The 17,540-nt window shown below is 46.4% G+C and overlaps 2 protein-coding genes across 4 annotated transcripts in view; one reads left to right on the top strand and one right to left on the bottom strand.

Annotated features, from left to right (window-relative positions):
- Window positions 1–8,956, top strand: part of SLC6A6 (solute carrier family 6 member 6) — a 35,188-nt gene extending 26,232 nt beyond the window's left edge. Inside the window, exons 9-14 of the mRNA XM_040408440.1 lie at window positions 1,272–1,384; window positions 2,624–2,761; window positions 3,900–4,002; window positions 4,078–4,178; window positions 6,356–6,526; window positions 8,175–8,956. Coding sequence (XP_040264374.1) covers window positions 1,272–1,384; window positions 2,624–2,761; window positions 3,900–4,002; window positions 4,078–4,178; window positions 6,356–6,526; window positions 8,175–8,303 — 755 coding nt within the window. The 3' untranslated portion in view covers window positions 8,304–8,956. The remainder of the gene's footprint in view (window positions 1–1,271; window positions 1,385–2,623; window positions 2,762–3,899; window positions 4,003–4,077; window positions 4,179–6,355; window positions 6,527–8,174) is intronic.
- A 5,552-nt stretch (window positions 8,957–14,508) lies between these two features.
- The window catches only part of GRIP2 (glutamate receptor interacting protein 2), a 92,393-nt gene continuing 89,361 nt past the window's right edge, over window positions 14,509–17,540 (bottom strand). For all 3 annotated transcript variants that reach the window (XM_040408437.1, XM_040408439.1, XM_040408438.1), the window contains exon 24: window positions 14,509–16,557. In XM_040408437.1, the coding sequence (XP_040264371.1) occupies window positions 16,381–16,557 (177 nt within the window). In that variant the 3' untranslated portion in view covers window positions 14,509–16,380. The remainder of the gene's footprint in view (window positions 16,558–17,540) is intronic.

Genomic DNA, 17,540 nt, shown 5'->3' with positions numbered 1-17,540 from the left:
ATGCAGTTTTGCAGTAGAAGATCTGCAGCGTTTATGCCACTTGTGGCCATACCACGACTCTGCCTAGAAGCCAGGGTGTGGTCCCCCCCCCCCCCAACTTAGTAGCTGCTGCCATGGCTGAAGGTGGTCCTTGCAACAAGACTTGTTGTGAGGCCCCCTTATGCACCCCATCACCTAATGCAAGAGTTCACCTTCTAGCCCCTCTTCTATGTAAATCAGCAGCCTAGTAAAAACATGAGATGCTTACCATTTGTCTTGGCACCATTGCAGATAAAGACAGTATAGTTACCACTGCATCCTGTGCATATGATAATGGGCAGGAGTGGCTGCCCCCTCTCTTTCTGGGCATTCAGTAATTCACATACAGAAGGGGGCACAAGACGTGAGCCACTAGAAGCTGCAAAAAGCCAAAAGTCAACTGCGTAAACTGTAACGAGTCTTCTTTGACCTTCGCGGTACAGCATTTGTTCATCCCTTATTGGTTTGTACAAATCCTCCCGTCACCCGGATAATGAAGGTAGAAACGCCCATGTTAATGCCAGAGCCGCGGCTCCATTATCGTGATGTAGTCGACATCTAATATTGAGTAACATTGTAGATACTTTACTTATCTTTTAACTAATCCACAGTTACATTGTGTCTTATACTCCATTCCCGTCCAGAGCTACATTCACAATTGCTGTCGGGCTTCATGCTTCCGGTTCAGAAATCTTTGCTGGTGCATTGTGGGTATTTTTTTATCTGATGCGAGAAAAACCACAATTCCCACGGTGCAGTACATTATGGGAGTTCAGCTGTATTGTTCACATGTACCATTTTATTTGCATTGGTTGATAGCAGCAGGTTGTTTAAACCGACAGCCTAGCCTGTTCTATTCTGTCCTATTCCTTCTCCCCGCTTGACCTCAGTATGGAAATGCGGTGTGGTTTGCTGTAGAAGCAGCTCCGGGAGCATTTTCCTAGAACTGTTTCAGCTGCGTTGTGTGCCGCATTGCCTCCAGTGCAGTAGTCGAGAGGTTCTCCACTGTGTAGCCGGATTACAAGGGGGATGAGAGATAATGTGACATCAACTGAGAATTTGCTCCTTTCCCTTGCACACAGTTATTACCCTAGAGCAGGTTGAACCCCTCAAGAAAGGATTGGTAGTAATCGCCTGGTTGGTAGCCACTGTAGATAGGTCATCATTCAGTCAGAGCGCTGAGTCCTCCACCTTGTACAGAACTAGACTGAATATGTTGTCTCCCACCCCTTCCCCTTTTATTATTCTTCTAGGTCCTGGCTTGGCGTTCATTGCATATCCCAAAGCTGTTTCTATGATGCCTCTGCCCACTTTCTGGGCAATACTCTTCTTCATAATGCTTTTGTTGCTTGGACTAGATAGCCAGGTAAGTAACCCCAAAATGGACTCACAAAAAACTCATTTATAGTCCTTATGTGTGACGTTTGGACTAGATCACGTTCTGGCTGCCACTAGGGGGAGCTCTATACTCATGGATGTGTACAGCCTCCAAATTTGTATGCACTAAAACCTTTGCTGCCCTAGTGGTGGCTGCAGCCTGGCAGAATTTTACCATGTAAACACTACAAAAATCTGTTTTATCCCAGTGCAGGGATGCTCAACCTGCGGCCCTCCAGCTGTTGTAAAACTACAACTCTCACCATGCCCTTCTGTAGGCTGATAGCTGTTGGCTGTCCAGGAATGATGGGAGTTGTAGTTTTGCAACAGCTGGAGGGCCGCAGGTTGAGCATGCTTGTTCTAGTGTATTTTAACACAAAATGATCAATCCACACCACCAGAAAGGTTCCCATTCACACCTTCACTTTGTTAGACATCGACTGGTGTTATTAAAGGGGTTGTCCTACCATAAGAACTCACCACCTATTTACAGGATAGGTGATAAGCATCAGTGGGACCCCCACGAATAACAAAAAAGAGGTCCCAGCGTCCCCAGAGCGAATTTGGTGACGGTCAAGGCGCATTTGCTTGCACCGAGGAGCAGCAGATTATCGGGAAGGAAGCGCCCCTTCCTGACAGTCAGCTGCTCGTTTAGTGGATTGATGCTCTGTATTTACATGCAGAAATCTCCTCCACAGTATGAGGACGAGAGATGGCTATTGTGGTCGCCCGTCCTAATGCAGCTGCATTGTTTCTGGGCAGCAGATCGCTGTTTAGACGGCACAATCTGCTCCCCAGAAACGATAATTTAGGTGCCTGCAAGAATGGCAGAATCGCCTGATGAACTAGCGTTTCCTGCTCCATTCATGCTCTATGGGACTACTGGAAATTGCCAGTCAGTGTGCTCAGCAATTTCCAGCAGTGCCATAGAGAATGAATGGAGCGGCAGCGCATATTAGGTTCACTCTGTGAAACCGCCGCCAACATATTCACTTAGATAACCTGGCAGATCTGCTGTGGATTTTACCAGTAGACTCGTGCAGATAAAATCCAAGGCAGATTCCGGTACAGAGGATTTTCTAAACCTCATCCATATGCTTTCAAATCCACAATGAATCATTAGCACGGTCTGACCGCGTCATGCATGCATGATTTGTGACAACCTTGGTGGCAGCACCTGGACTCGCCCTCACCCTCTCTTTGATGGCTGTCTTGTTTCCCCCAACAGTTTGTTGAAGTTGAAGGACAGATCACGTCCTTAGTTGATCTGTACCCGTCCTTCCTACGGAAGGGTCACAGGCGAGAGATCTTCATCGCTATTGTGTGTATCCTCAGCTATCTTCTGGGGTTAACTATGGTCACAGAAGTAAGTACCAAGGGCCCTACGATGTTCTTCCTGGTGCATTTCACTGCTAGGGTTACAGCTTCAAAGCTGAAATGGGGCAAGATGTGTGTTCTCGTTTTACATGGGCCGATATAATGCAGAGCGCCTGAGAGGAGGGGGTACCTGCGATCACAATCACAGTTTAAGGGTATCTGTACTGTGTCCAGGTTGCACCTGTTCTTGCAGCTTAAACCACAGCAAGTACACGTGCGGCCCGCAATTAGTAGTGGCCTAGCAGCACCTTTTACAATTGGCATTGCGGTTGAAATGGCTTTCCGAGCCAGCTGAAGCATCCACTAACATTCAGTGTGAAAACTGCAGCGGCCACATGCCACTGTACTTTTTGGCTGCCCATTCTGGTCTTACCCTTAATTAGGATTGCTACCATACCGGTACCTAGGCAGTATCACCAGCAGGAGACCAGTATTTAATTTGTACCAGCTCCAATATTTGCCATTTAATTTTCTCTTCAGTAGCAAAGGAGTTAAGGAATACGTCCTAGCTACTAACGGCTCTATCTCAGGCTGTATAGCAGCTAGAGATGGGATCAGTCAAAATCTCTCCAGTCAGTGCAAGTGCCCTTGGGAGGTGGTAAAATACCAGGAGTTTCTGGGATCTCAGCTATGGCAGGAGAATGGAATAGGGCCAAAATATTTGTATCCAAGAGAAGCTGTGAGCATGCGAGCCGTGTGGCGAGCGTCCAGATAAACCGTGTATTTGCTCTCTCTATGCGCCGTGGGCATTTTTTTTTTTTCAGTCTTCATTTTGTGATGTAGGAAATGAAGCAAACCTAATTTTTCACTCTAATACCAAGTCAGTTTTTGGATACCAGCATTTTCCTCTCGTTATAGTGAGCAGAAATATTTTTCTATGGGTTGAGACTTAGAGATATTACATGGTTGCCCAGTTATTTCCATATGTGCCATTTACCGCCACCGCACAGGTTCCCCAGTGTTAACCGTGGATTGTAAATGAGGACTCGCAGGCAAAGTCACTTACCCTGAGCGCTGCTGTTGAGTGAAATATCTATGTTGTTTACTGTGCTGCCCTTGAAACTACAGGGCATGTTGCTTGGGCACGGTGTCTGCAGCCTGGTAACCTTCTCCTTTGCCTCACACAGGGTGGCATGTACGTATTCCAACTTTTTGACTACTATGCAGCAAGTGGTGTCTGCCTCCTGTGGGTTGCATTCTTTGAATGTATTGCTGTAGCCTGGGTTTATGGTAAGTCTTACGTCCAATAAGCTGATTGTACTCCTGGTGCTTCCAGCATGTCTTACCCTGGTTGTCACTCTGCAGGCGCTGATAAATTCTATGACAATATTGAGGATATGATTGGCTACCGACCAGGGCCATGGATGAAGTGGAGCTGGTGTGTGATCACTCCTCTGCTCTGTTTGGTGAGTGCCCCTCCACTTTTGGACAACTCTTTTATAATCTGTGCTGCAATGCCCCCTGTAGGAATAACAATAAAATGCAGTCTGTCCATATTGAAGCTCTAGGGATTGGCGTGGTCAGGCTTGAGCTGGCCAAACACACTAGGTCAGGGATCAGCAACCTGCGGCACTCCAGCTGCTGTGAAGAAACTACAACTCCCAGCATGCACGCCTGCTCAGCTGTTTTTGTAACTCCCATAGAAGTGAAAGGAGGATTCTGGAAGTTGTAGTTTCAGAACAGCTGGAGGATGCTGATCCCTACACTAGGTAAACGTCGTCTGAATGTCTATAGCCTGGTCAGGAGAGATTGGTTGGCTAATTATACCTTCTGCTGACAGCTATCTAATCCATATGGCAGGCATTAAGGGGGTTGTCCAGCCTTTTTATTTTCAAATTTGCCCTTAAGTCAGCTGAACCTGTGGAGAAATCCATACTCATCTGCTCTCCACCGCTCTTTTCACACAAAGACATGACCATGTGTGCCGCTGAAGTCAATGACTGGTTTCTGGTGACATGTCCCCAAGTGGTACATCACTGTCATCTGCCCCATGAGGAAATGTCACTGCTGAGGCCAGTCATTGGCTGCAGTGACCCCTTTAAAGGGGTTTTCCGAGACTTGAAAGTATCTGATTGGTGGGGGTCAGAAGGCTGTAGTGCCTTCGCCCTCCCTCAGCTTTTCCTAGGCCAGTGATGACACTTTCATCGGTCGCATGGCCTAGACACAGCTCAGCCTCATTGAAGTGAATGGGGCCGAGCACGATACCAAGCACGGCCGCTATACAGTGTACAGCACTGTGCTTGGTAAGCTATGTGACCCCTACTAATCAGATACTGATCATCCATCAGTATTAAAATCTTGGAAAACCCTTTTAGGCTACGTCTACACGACGACATTTGTCGCGCGACATTTTGTTGCACCAATGTCGTGCGACAATTTTTATAATGGCAGTCTATGGTGTCGCACTGCAACATACTGCGACGCAACAGTCGCAGAAAATCCATTCGAGATGGATTTTTCTGCGACTGTTGCATGTTGCAGTGCGACACCATAGACTGCCATTATAAAAATTGTCGCGCGACATTGGTGCTACAAATGTTGCAGTGTAGTTGTGCCCTATCTCAGTGTTTTCCAACCTTTTTTGTGCAAAGGCACACTTTTTTCATGAAAAAAATCACGAGGCACACCACCACTTTTTTGACTTAGCTATAAGTTCAGCAACGTGATAGCTAGCTTTAAGAGCTCTTTCATTTACCTTTGTGGTTTTTCTCATGAAAGTTGCCTGTTTCTCTGTGTTTTCACGCAGGCGAACAAAATAGTCCGCATTCTTGTTTTGAAGCGAAGGGTGTTTCGTTTGGAGATGGCGTTTAAGTTTACTTGGGACCATAGCACTGTTAGATAGCTTTTCACCACACACCAAGCACAGTGGAGTTGGTTTCTTTGCATCTCCGGTGAAAGTAAATCCAAATGAAATATAGCTTTCGCTATATTGCCTTGTGCCAGAGAATTTGCTTGAGCTAACCATCTTTGCTTTCTTTTGATCCCCACTCATACTTGGGCTCTCATCTGGCTCCGAATTTTGTTCAGAGTCCAGTTCTTTCCTTTTCAAAAACTTGTCCATCACTGTATCTGCTCCTGTCTCACTGTCACTCAGTACTTACTGTGCTTGTCTCCTCCAGATAGCCGCTGTCCGTCACACCTAAGGCGCGCTTCTCCATCCAGATCCATTAATCAGCGCTCTTCTGCTCATGTCTCCTCCAGATCCATCACTCAGCGCTCCTCTGCGCTGCGACGCGATAATCAGATCCATCGGCGCTCTTCTGCGCATCGGTGATCTACTGCGATGTCTCCTCCTGTCAGACTGTAACAGGACAGTGACACCGGAGCTATATAGTCCGTAACATGCGGCTTCAGCTCACAAATAGACCAAATTGGAATTTTTCCCCACGGCACACCAGACAATATCTCACGGCACACTAGTGTGCCGCGGCACAGTGGTTGAAAAACACTGCCCTATCTGTCGCGCGACTTATTGTCGTCGTGTAGACGTAGCCTTAATCCTCCACTCCAAAATTGGTTTTAGGATAGTCTTGGAAGAAGGGCGGCTACCTTCACTAATGAGCTTATTATGTTTTGTTTTCAGGGGTGCTTCATCTTCTCTTTAGCCAAATATACCCCCCTGATGTACAACAAGTATTACACATATCCAGACTGGGCCATTGGGCTGGGCTGGTTCCTAGCTCTGTCCTCCATGCTGTGTATCCCCTTGGTCATGGTGTATAAAATTATGCGCTCAGAAGGATCACTAATCGAGGTATGGGAAGATTAGGCTACTGACAATAACCCCCGAGTGTGAGCGTGTCATTATCCTGCACCCCGAGTGTGAGTGTGTCCATTATCCTGTACCCCGAGTGTGAGCGTGTCATTATCCTGTACCCCGAGTGTGAGCGTGTCATTATCCTGTACCCCGAGTGTGAGCGTGTCATTATCCTGTACCCCGAGTGTGAGCGTGTCATTATCCTGTACCCCGAGTGTGAGCGTGTCATTATCCTGTACCCCGAGTGTGAGCGTGTCATTATCCTGTACCCCGAGTGTGAGCGTGTCATTATCCTGTACCCCGAGTGTCAGCGTGTCATTATCCTGTACCCCGAGTGTGAGCGTGTCATTATCCTGTACCCCGAGTGTGAGCGTGTCATTATCCTGTACCCCGAGTGTGAGCGTGTCATTATCCTGTACCCCGAGTGTCAGCGTGTCATTATCCTGTACCCCGAGTGTCAGCGTGTCATTATCCTGTACCCCGAGTGTCAGCGTGTCATTATCCTGTACCCCGAGTGTCAGCGTGTCATTATCCTGTACCCCGAGTGTCAGCGTGTCATTATCCTGTACCCCGAGTGTCAGCGTGTCATTATCCTGTACCCCGAGTGTCAGCGTGTCATTATCCTGTACCCCGAGTGTCAGCGTGTCATTATCCTGTACCCCGAGTGTCAGCGTGTCATTATCCTGTACCCCGAGTGTCAGCGTGTCATTATCCTGTACCCCGAGTGTCAGCGTGTCATTATCCTGTACCCCGAGTGTCAGCGTGTCATTATCCTGTACCCCGAGTGTCAGCGTGTCATTATCCTGTACCCCGAGTGTCAGCGTGTCATTATCCTGTACCCCGAGTGTGAGCGTGTCATTATCCTGTACCCCCGAGTGTGAGCGTGTCATTATCCTGTACCCCCGAGTGTGAGCGTGTCATTATCCTGTACCCCGAGTGTCAGCGTGTCATTATCCTGTACCCCGAGTGTCAGCGTGTCATTATCCTGTACCCCAAGTGTCAGTGTCATTATCCTGTACCCCGAGTGTCAGCGTGTCATTATCCTGTACCCCGAGTGTCAGCGTGTCATTATCCTGTACCCCGAGTGTCAGCGTGTCATTATCCTGTACCCCGAGTGCCAGCGTGTCATTATCCTGTACCCCGAGTGTCAGTGTCATTATCCTGTACCCCGAGTGTCAGTGTCATTATCCTGTACCCCGAGTGTGAGCGTGTCATTATCCTGTACCCCGAGTGTCAGCGTGTCATTATCCTGTACCCCGAGTGTCAGCGTGTCATTATCCTGTACCCCGAGTGTCAGCGTGTCATTATCCTGTACCCCGAGTGTCAGCGTGTCATTATCCTGTACCCCGAGTGTCAGCGTGTCATTATCCTGTACCCCGAGTGTCAGCGTGTCATTATCCTGTACCCCGAGTGTCATTATCCTGTACCCCGAGTGTCAGCGTGTCATTATCCTGTACCCCGAGTGTCAGCGTGTCATTATCCTGTACCCCGAGTGTCAGCGTGACATTATCCTGTACCCCGAGTGTCAGCGTGTCATTATCCTGTACCCCGAGTGTCAGCGTGTCATTATCCTGTACCCCGAGTGTCAGCGTGTCCTTATCCTGTACCCCGAGTGTCAGCGTCTCATTCTACTTCTTCTTTTCAGAGGATTAAGTTGGTGAAGGCTCCAAGGGAGATGAATCGCTGGGCCAAGGAATCTGAGGGTTCTACACCTTTCTGCCCAAATAGCGGCCACATGAAGCCCACACACGTCATTGTGGAGACCATGATGTGACCCAGTGTCCATCCACCCTCAGACCCGACCCTCACATACTCCATTCGGAAGTTTACTAACCCTCTCCTTAGAGTCAGGTTTATGGAGATGTCTATTTGCACTAGATTTCTGATTGTCGGCTCTCGTAGAGAACGTTGTATATTATGTGAGCGCATGTGCGTATTTTGTATAATTTTATAATGAGCCCCACGATCTCTCTGTGCAGAGACGGACTCATCACCAGGAGATTTTAAACAGTGAATTTTTATATAGTTCAATTTTAATGATCTTTTATCTCTGGTATCTACCTCCAGTCCATGTACACAATGCTTTCTTCTCAGCAGAGGTCTACAGGCCGCTCTGCTCCAGCTGCGGGAAAGACACAGGTCCAGCTTAGGGTGTATTCAGATGGTGCAATTGGGTGCAGGTTTTGTTGCGGTTTTTGCAGGTGAAACACATTTATTTCACACATAAAACGACTTGAAAACTCATCAGCTGGTAACACAGCAGTAAAACCACATGCATTTTCTTTCAGTGGCTCCAAGAAGGCATCAAAACCACAGCACAAAAACCAATTCTAAGGTCATGCTTTCCTCAGCCCCTATGGCAGGCATGGCCAACCTGTGGCTCTCAAGCTGTTGTAAAACTAGAACTCCCACCATCCTCTGCAGTAGGCAGTTTTGGCATGCTGGGAGTTGTAGTTTTGCAACATCTGGAGAACTTCAGGTTGGCCATCCCTGCCCTATTTAGTGCAGTTTAGCATGGGTAAACCAGCTGACTGACTCTCTCAACATTTCTAGTTAAGTCATCAGGCACTTAGACCTTTCCATCCACCTTCCAGTCTTTTCTATCATTCATTCTGGGAAGATTTGTTGCAGAAATTTCTGCAAATAAAAAACAGTTCCATACGTATGAATGGGTTTATCTTTGCAACTGATCTGCCTCATCTAAAATCATCATTATGATTTTAATTTTTTTTTCACCTCTGACAACTGGGTCTTTGGTTGTCAGCGCGTTCCTGGTCTGCAGTGGTTTTCTGTTTACCGAGGATCAATCTATACAGAGAGGCCTAATGTATTATCTGCTGCACATCACAACCACCCCCAAGCTACTCGCTTGTGGCGCGGGTTCTGCCATTAGGGAAGGGGGTGATAACCAGTGTGAGCCGTGGCCCCATATCTGTCTGTACACGTCTAACCATTTCCAGTAACGGCACTGGCACCAGTTTGGCCGTCCCCTCCACTTTCACTGGTCAGTAAGCCAACATGTTACAAGTTATAAAAAAAAAAAAAAAAGCTACGCAAAAAAAATAATAATCTTACCGTACAAATATCAGGACATGACAATGAAACTTCTAAGATTCAGCGTTAACCCCTCCCATGCTGGCAGGGGTGGAATGCATTTCCTGTATAGACTGCACCACTGACTTCGCTGTTCTATCCTGTAACTTTAGAGGCTTTTGTAATTAACTTCATTAATAAACTGATTAAAATCCTCAAACTGTACGTTCATTACAGTGCGCGACCTCCGCAGCCGCCATCCATAGCAATAGACTGACTCCGGAGCGGTCACCTCTCCCTACCGGTCTGTTTTAGTAAATACTTGCGTCAGAATTATAATTTCACAGGCTACTTTGACATTAGCGTTTTTCTTTTCCGGCATAGAGTTCCGTCCTAGGAGCTCAATACCGGAAAAGAACTGATCAGTTTTATCCCAATGCATTCTGAATGGAGAGCAATCCGATTAGGATGCATCAGGATGTCTTCAGTTCAGTCTTTTTGACTGTTCAGGACGGAGATAATACTGCAGCATGCTACGGTTTTATCTCTGGCCAAAAAAACAGAACACTTGCCTGAATGCCGGATCCGGCATTTTTTTCCATAGGAATGTATTAGTGCTGGATCCGGCATTTAAAATGCCGGAGCCGTCCTTCTGGTCTGCGCATGCGCAGACCAAAAAAAAGTGAAAAAAATAATGCAATGCAATCAGTTGGCATACGTTTTAACTACCTGCCGGATTCCTCTGCTGCAAGTGTGAAAGTACCCTTAGAAATGTACATTGATGCATTTCCCTGTTATTCCTCCTGGAAATGTATGAATCATTTGAAACTGGGTGTTGCCATTCCCTTGTCCATGGGGGTGTCTCCCTACACAGTCTGCCACTGGGGATCATAATATCAGTGTATGTCCAGACGGAATAACAGAGGAACGGCATAATGCAGGGCTGCAAGAGAAGATAGACCAAAACTGCTATTTCATAGCAAATGTAGTGTTAATCCTGTAACACAGTGCTCATTTCTGCCAAAAAGACGCTTCTTGCAGTTCACATGATCTGAATGGAACAGATGCAAGACCATGTAAGTTGTCTGGACAAGTCAATGCATCTTCAGTGACTGATAACCCAATAAAACATTTAAAAAAAATATTAAAAAAGGTGTTCTCCCTGTACATAGGTGATATCATTACAGGCAGGATTGGAGTGACACATAAGCAGATAACTGCAGTACAGACCAAGAAGTGGCGCCTATTAGGCTTAGTTGCCGATGCAAAAACTGCAGGATTTAAATTATTATTTTTTTTTTTTTAAATATATTGACATGAAAAATAACCACCAAACATTCTTTAAGAATATTTTTAACTTAACATGTCATTTTAAAGGGATTATGTCAGCCAGATTTTACCTACAGAGATTTTCATATAATCATATCAGTCTAAAAATAAACTAGACTTACCCCCCGCATGTCTTTTCATTTTTTCTAAAAATCACTTTTATTCATATGGTAGTTACCTTCATAAGGAGCCCAAGGAGCTGTCCTTCCGGCTGTTTGAGCCCAGCGCCGCCCCGCTGTTATTTATTCACTGTGCCGTAATCTCGCGCATGCGCCCTTGATGCACACGTCCGGGCCCGCACGGTGTCCTGGCAGCAGCCTCATGCAGGGGAATCGCACATGCGCCAGATGAGGCTGCTGCCAGGACACCGCGCGGGCCCGGACGTGTGCATCAAGGGCGCATGCACGACATTACAGCGCACTGGGGGAAAAAAAAGAGGAGAGGGGTGAATAATTAACGGCGGCGCTATGCTCCAACGGCCGGAGGGACAGCTCCTTATGAAGGTAATTACCATATGAATAAAATTAAATGAAAAGACATGCGGGGTAAGACTAGTTTCATTTTATCTAGATCGAGGAGACTGATATGATGATATGAAAAGCTCTGTAGGTAAAATCTGGCTGACAGAATCCCTTTAAACAATAGGTCATTTTCTGATGACACATTCCCTTTAATTTCTTTACAATTTCTTCACCATTTGCACCTAAAAGATAAGTTTATCTCTTACCATATCCGTGCATTGTGGGGGTTATCCAATTTCTCAAACAGCCCCCCCCCATGGGCCGGGCCCCTCACAAGTAATATACTTACCCCGCTCCCCTCACTGCCGCTTCTCCCTGTACACTGATGAAAACATCCTGTGTCGGGGGGAAGGGGAGCAGCCAATGGCAGACAGGGACGAGCCTCTGTAGCATCGCGGATGACGCTAGGGAGGCTCCTCCCAGTCCCCGCCTGCCATTGGCTGCATCCCCCCTGACACCGGATGTTTTCATCAGTGTACAGGGAGAAGCGGTGGTGCAGGGACTTGGAACGCCGCAGGGAGTGGGGTAAGTATATTACCCGAGAGGGGTCCGGCACATGGGGGGGGGCTGTTTTTAGAAATTGGATAACCAAGACGACAGACATGTGACAAAAAAACTTACCTCTTATTATGTAACCGGGGGTGGAGCTGAACGGCTGTCTGTTTCCAAGGGCAACCAGACATGTATGTTGAAAAGTACATGAAATAAAGGGGTCGTCTGGGCTTTTACTATTGATGACCTATCCTCAGGATCAGTCATTAATATGATTAATCGGCTGGGGTCCGACACCTCTGCCGATCAGCTGTATAAGGAGACGGCGTGCGCAGTGTGCACGCGGCGTCTGTTTGCCTGTCTGCTGCTTCTGTTCCATAGACATACAGCAGCGAGCAGGAAGGGAGAGATGGCACTGCGCACAGTCTCCTCATACAGCTGAGCGTTGGACCCCCGCCGATCTGATATTGAGGACCTATCCCGATGATAGATCATCAATACTAAAAGCCCGGAGAACCCCTTTAACCTAAAACAGTAAGGAAAAAAATAATTGTTATTGCACAATATGAAGAGTGCAATGTCGCACTGCATCTAATGATCATCACTATGTAACACGACAGTCGCAAACAATCCAAACCTGCTGGATCTGCAGTCACAAGTTTCAGTCAACTATAGCAGCATAGATCTCAGCTTAAAGGGGTTGTGCAAGAATGGGTGGGGGGGGGGGGGGGATTTGGCAACCCCCCTCTCCCCCTGGATCTGTAAAGGGAAGATGAATTACCTGCTTCCTAATGCCGGCTCAACAGTCCTTCTGCTCCTGCCGTCGATGCTCTGATGGGCTCCACCGATGACATTGCTGCAGCCAATCACATGGGCAATGACAAATGGTCACATGACACAAGGGGAGCCGTACACTGCTGTGGCCTGTGATTGGCTTTGGTGATGTCAAATCGGATGTTGACATTGATGGAACCCAGCGATGGAACGGGTCTGTGATATTTTGGGAATTGAACCTCTAAGGCCTCTTTCACACGGGCGTCATGTTTTTGGCCCGGATAAGATGCGGGTGCGTTGGGGAAAATGCGCAATTTTTCAGCGCGAGTGCAAAACATTGTAATGCGTTTTGCACGCGCGTGAGAAAAATTGCCATGTTTGGTACCCAGACCCGAACTTCTACACAACACCTAACCCAAACTTCTGTGAAGATTGTATTATTTTCCCTTATAACATGGTTATAAGGGAAAATAATAGCGTTCTTAATACAGAATGCATAGTACAATAGGGCTGGAGGGGTTAAAATTTTAGGCCTCGTCTTAGGCCTCATGCACACGGCCGTGTTCCGCGGCCGAGAGCGTGTGCATGAGGCCTTAATCCACTTGCTCGCGCAGCCTGGCTTCTCTTCTGTCTTCATCTTTGCTGTGCACAGGAATAGGACCTTTGATGACATTACTGCGCTCATCGCATGGTCCATCACATGATCTTTTACCATGGTGATGGATCATGTGACGGACCATGTGATGACCGCAGTGACATCACCACAGGTCTTTTTCCTGTGCACAGCAAAGATAAAGACAGAAGAGAAGCCGGGCTGCGAGAACAAGTGGATTAAGGCGAGTTAAATTATTATTATTTTTTTTTTTTAACCCCTCCAGCCCTATTGTACTATGCATTCTGTATTCAGAATGCTATTATTTTCCCTTATAACCATGTTATAAGGGAAAATAATACAATCTACACAACCTTGAACCCAAACCTGAACTTCTGTGAAGAAGTTCGGGTCTGGGTACCACAGTCAAATTTTTATCACGCGCGTGATTATCATCGTTTTATCATGTGCACAGCCCAATAGAAGTGAATGGGTCCGGATTCAGTCCAGGTGCAATGCGTTCACCTCACGCATCGCACCCGCGCGGAAATCTCGCCCGTGTCAAAGGGGCCTAAGAACAGTCGCAAGACAGCAGGATGCAGACAAATCACACACATTTTTGGCCCACGTAACCCTAACCTAAAGCTAGGTTATTCATGTCTGTATGACACTAGATGGTGACACATGTCCCACGCCACTAAGCTTCACACTACTCTGCGACTGGTGGCTACACGACCATTTCACTTTTATAACAATACAGCCTAATCACAGACAGCGCAGGATTTTTGCAACAGTCGTGTTGCTCGTCACAATGCAACCCCCGTCAATAATAATTAGATGCAATGGTGGGGTGACATCATGATCTTCCATTTTGCCTTAGACCAAGGTTCTGTAAGGAGATGTTCAGAAAATAAACCGCGCCACGCGTGTAAAATTCCATATTTTATTATTAAAAACCCATCTGTCCACAATATTCCCATTTTTTGCACTTTTTTAAATACAGAAAAAAAAATATTTACAAATGTGCCCGGAACAGGAATAAAATAAAAGTTCTGGCTCCTGTCAGCTTTGCGGTTTGTGCTTTCCTGAATACATAAGAATACCTAAATCTGTAGAAAAATACTGTACAAGTTACGTTTTACTCATACGGATAAAAATACTCCTCTGGTAACGCGGGAAACTGGACGAGATCATTGAAAATGCATAGGAAAAAAGAGTAGAGGGATTGTTAAAGCCTTCTGTTTAAATGCATCGTGTGAAAACCCAAAGATTGGGGGCCTCTGTACCCACAAATATTGCATATAAAAATACCTTCAGTCCCTGCTATGGCACAAAATGTATGGCGAAATGAAGACAGCGTGGCGGCTGTGGGGAGCGTTCGCTGCATCCGCAACCACGGAGATACTGGCCCTAATGAACACTGGGGTGCGAGGGGATCAGTAAACATCAAGAGGCAGCCATTTTAGCCTACAGATCTGAAATACAGTCACTTACCTGGATAGACAGAAAGTACTAGGTAGGTACTTGGCAGCCATCTTGTCAGCTGATGTATCAGTGGTCCCTAACCTGTGCCTGTCCGGTTGTTACAAAACTACACCTCCCAGCATTCTGCAGCTGTTGGTGCATGCTGAGAGTTGTAGTTTATGCAACAGTCTGAGATCGGTGCTTTTTAATGTCATCTTAATATCAAAACTGCAGTATGGAGACTATGCCAAAACAAATTTGAAAGAATATCATATTTCTCTGGCCACCATCAGAGGTTGTGGAAGCCATCTTGAGGTAAATTTAATGCCTCACAATTCTTATGCAATCATTTGCCTTAAATTTCACTGAGTGAAATCCGTCATTATTAGCATAAAATAAAAAAAAATGGTCGCTAAGGTACCTCAGAATTTGTCATTGTAGGCCAGAAACTTGTGAAATGGCTGCTCCACAGACTAGGCCGCACCTAGAAACCAGTGGCAGGGCAGCGGTGCCCATAGCAACCTATCAGATCACAGCTTTTAAGTCCTAACCTGCACTGAAAGCCGCATTATGATTGGTTGCTATGGGCAACCCCTCACCTGCAGCCCAGTCTGGGCCATTGACAGTCGTTTCCCATGTATTTTCTAAGCATCAGGCTTATCTGCTGTGGCTCTGGCAGTAAAATGGCGCCATCAGGTATAAACGCCATTAAGATGGCGGCATGCTACATTATAAAACATACTGTGCTCCAAGAACATCGCTTTCTTTTCTTGTGGTCGGCAGTGCAGCTGCTCAATGTGTAAAAAATAAAAAAAAATCCTATTCACGCTTATGACTAGTGGACTCCATTATCAACAAAAGGGTGTCATTGTCTGTGGCAGCCAATCAGAGCCTGCGTTTCAGTTCAGGCTGAGCTCTGATTGGTTCCTTGAAGAAACACAAAATGGCAGTGAGGTGCGATAACATAGGGCGACGCGGGGAAAGTGCTAAACACAGTATAATACTATTCTCACGGAAGAAGTGCGCGTGGTCTCACAGCGCCAAGTAAGGCGCTGGGGTGTGGCCCTTGAAGTGCATTGTGGGTAAAAATAAAAAATGACATTAGCAACCTGTGGCTCTTCGTGCTGGGAGTTGTAGTTTCGTGTCAGCCGTCCATTGTGAATAAAGTATAGGTGAAGTAATAGGGGAACATTTCAGGCTCTCGAGGTGGTCATCTTGAGGAATAGTGTCTAATCTACTTTGTGGAGGGTGAGGGGAATATAAAGTGCGTCAGTGTTGAAAATACGATAAATGTGTGTGTGGGAGGGGGCGGGTCACCTAATATATCAGCAACCGCATCACGTACATTACACAAACCACAAGAAGAATCGTTTCCAGGATCTTTCGAGACGATTCTTGTCATCACTAACATGAGGTATAGAGTCAAATAATACAACTGATAGCACCATGAGAGAGGGATGAATCTCCAACCACAAGGACGCCGACATCCTAGCGAATACGCCAAAGTAAAGAAAAAAAACAGGAAAAAGTGCTGAAAACTGTCAGAATGAGACAGTCGCCAACCTGTCCCTTGACGTAAAGGGGTTGCCGCATTTTCTCAATGGCCGCTTCTTCTAGGTTGGGGAAAAAGTCACACTTTAGGCTCCTCAGAGGGTCTTTGTGCTCGTCTTGGATTCTAAACTAGTGGGGTGTTTAAGGATCTCCTCTCGAACCCCACTGGACAGAGGCTTGCGGCTGATGACCAGGTCTAACCTGTCGCCAGCATCGGACAAGAGAGGCACCGCCAGGCAACAGTCAAAATCTCGTGTGCGGACGTGGTTCACCTGTAATGGGAGACATGGGGGTATTAGTAAATGGGCGATTCCATTGTGCGTACCCGTTTTGCCCAATCCAAGGGACCCCGATCACTAAAATGTATACCTTTTGGGGGAATTTTTTTTATTATTGCCATGTACTCATTTTGAGCTAAAAATATTTTTTTTCCATTAGATTAATAAAAAAATGTTAAACCACCGTCTCTGTGCAGCCTTGGAGTTTCCATTCTGTTCCGTCAGGCAGGTCAGCTGACAGTTACTTATCTCTGACCTCAAACGCTCACGATAGATCAATTATTTTCTTACCGATAAGAATGTGGCTTAAATAAGTGTTTATGACCTTTAGAAGTTTAGAGATAAGGGGGGAGATTTATCAAACTGGTGTAAAGTAGAACTGGCTTAGCTGCCCATAGCAACCAATCAGATTCCACCTTTCATTTTCCACAGGAGCTGTGAAAAATATATAGTGGAATCTGATTGGTTGCTATGGGCAACTAAGCCAGTTCTACTATACACCAGTTTCATAAATGACCTTCAAGGTTTATTAGATGACCGTGTCACGCTTCGGTGTGGGAGGGAAACACCACACCGAGCATAGGAGGGAAGGGGCGAACAGGGAATCAGGCCTGAGAACTAGGAAAAGAAAATAGGACACCTCCTAGCGAAAACCCTAACTGACTACCAGTATTACCAGCAGGGCTGTGGAGTCGGAGTCGAGGAGTCGGGGGAAATTTTGGGTACCTGGAGTCGGAGTCGGCAAACAATGCACCGACTCCGACTAAATTTAGATTGGAATAAAAAAAAAAAAAGCAAGTTTAAATGTCCCAATTCACAAAAAGTTATAATTAATGACTTCTCTACTGTAAGAATAAAGACCAATGCATGCAGTGCCTCACGTAACCGCAAAACGAACACGTTAAGTGACCGTGAAGCATGCTTTTCATGTGCTTCACTATATGGCACGCAACGCACAATTAGGAGCTGCAATACTT

This window comes from Bufo bufo, chromosome 9, assembly GCF_905171765.1.
Source record: "Bufo bufo chromosome 9, aBufBuf1.1, whole genome shotgun sequence".
In the NCBI taxonomy this organism is placed as follows: domain Eukaryota; kingdom Metazoa; phylum Chordata; class Amphibia; order Anura; family Bufonidae; genus Bufo; species Bufo bufo.
Note: the sequence above shows the minus strand (reverse complement) of the source record. Positions and strands in the feature narration are given on the sequence as shown.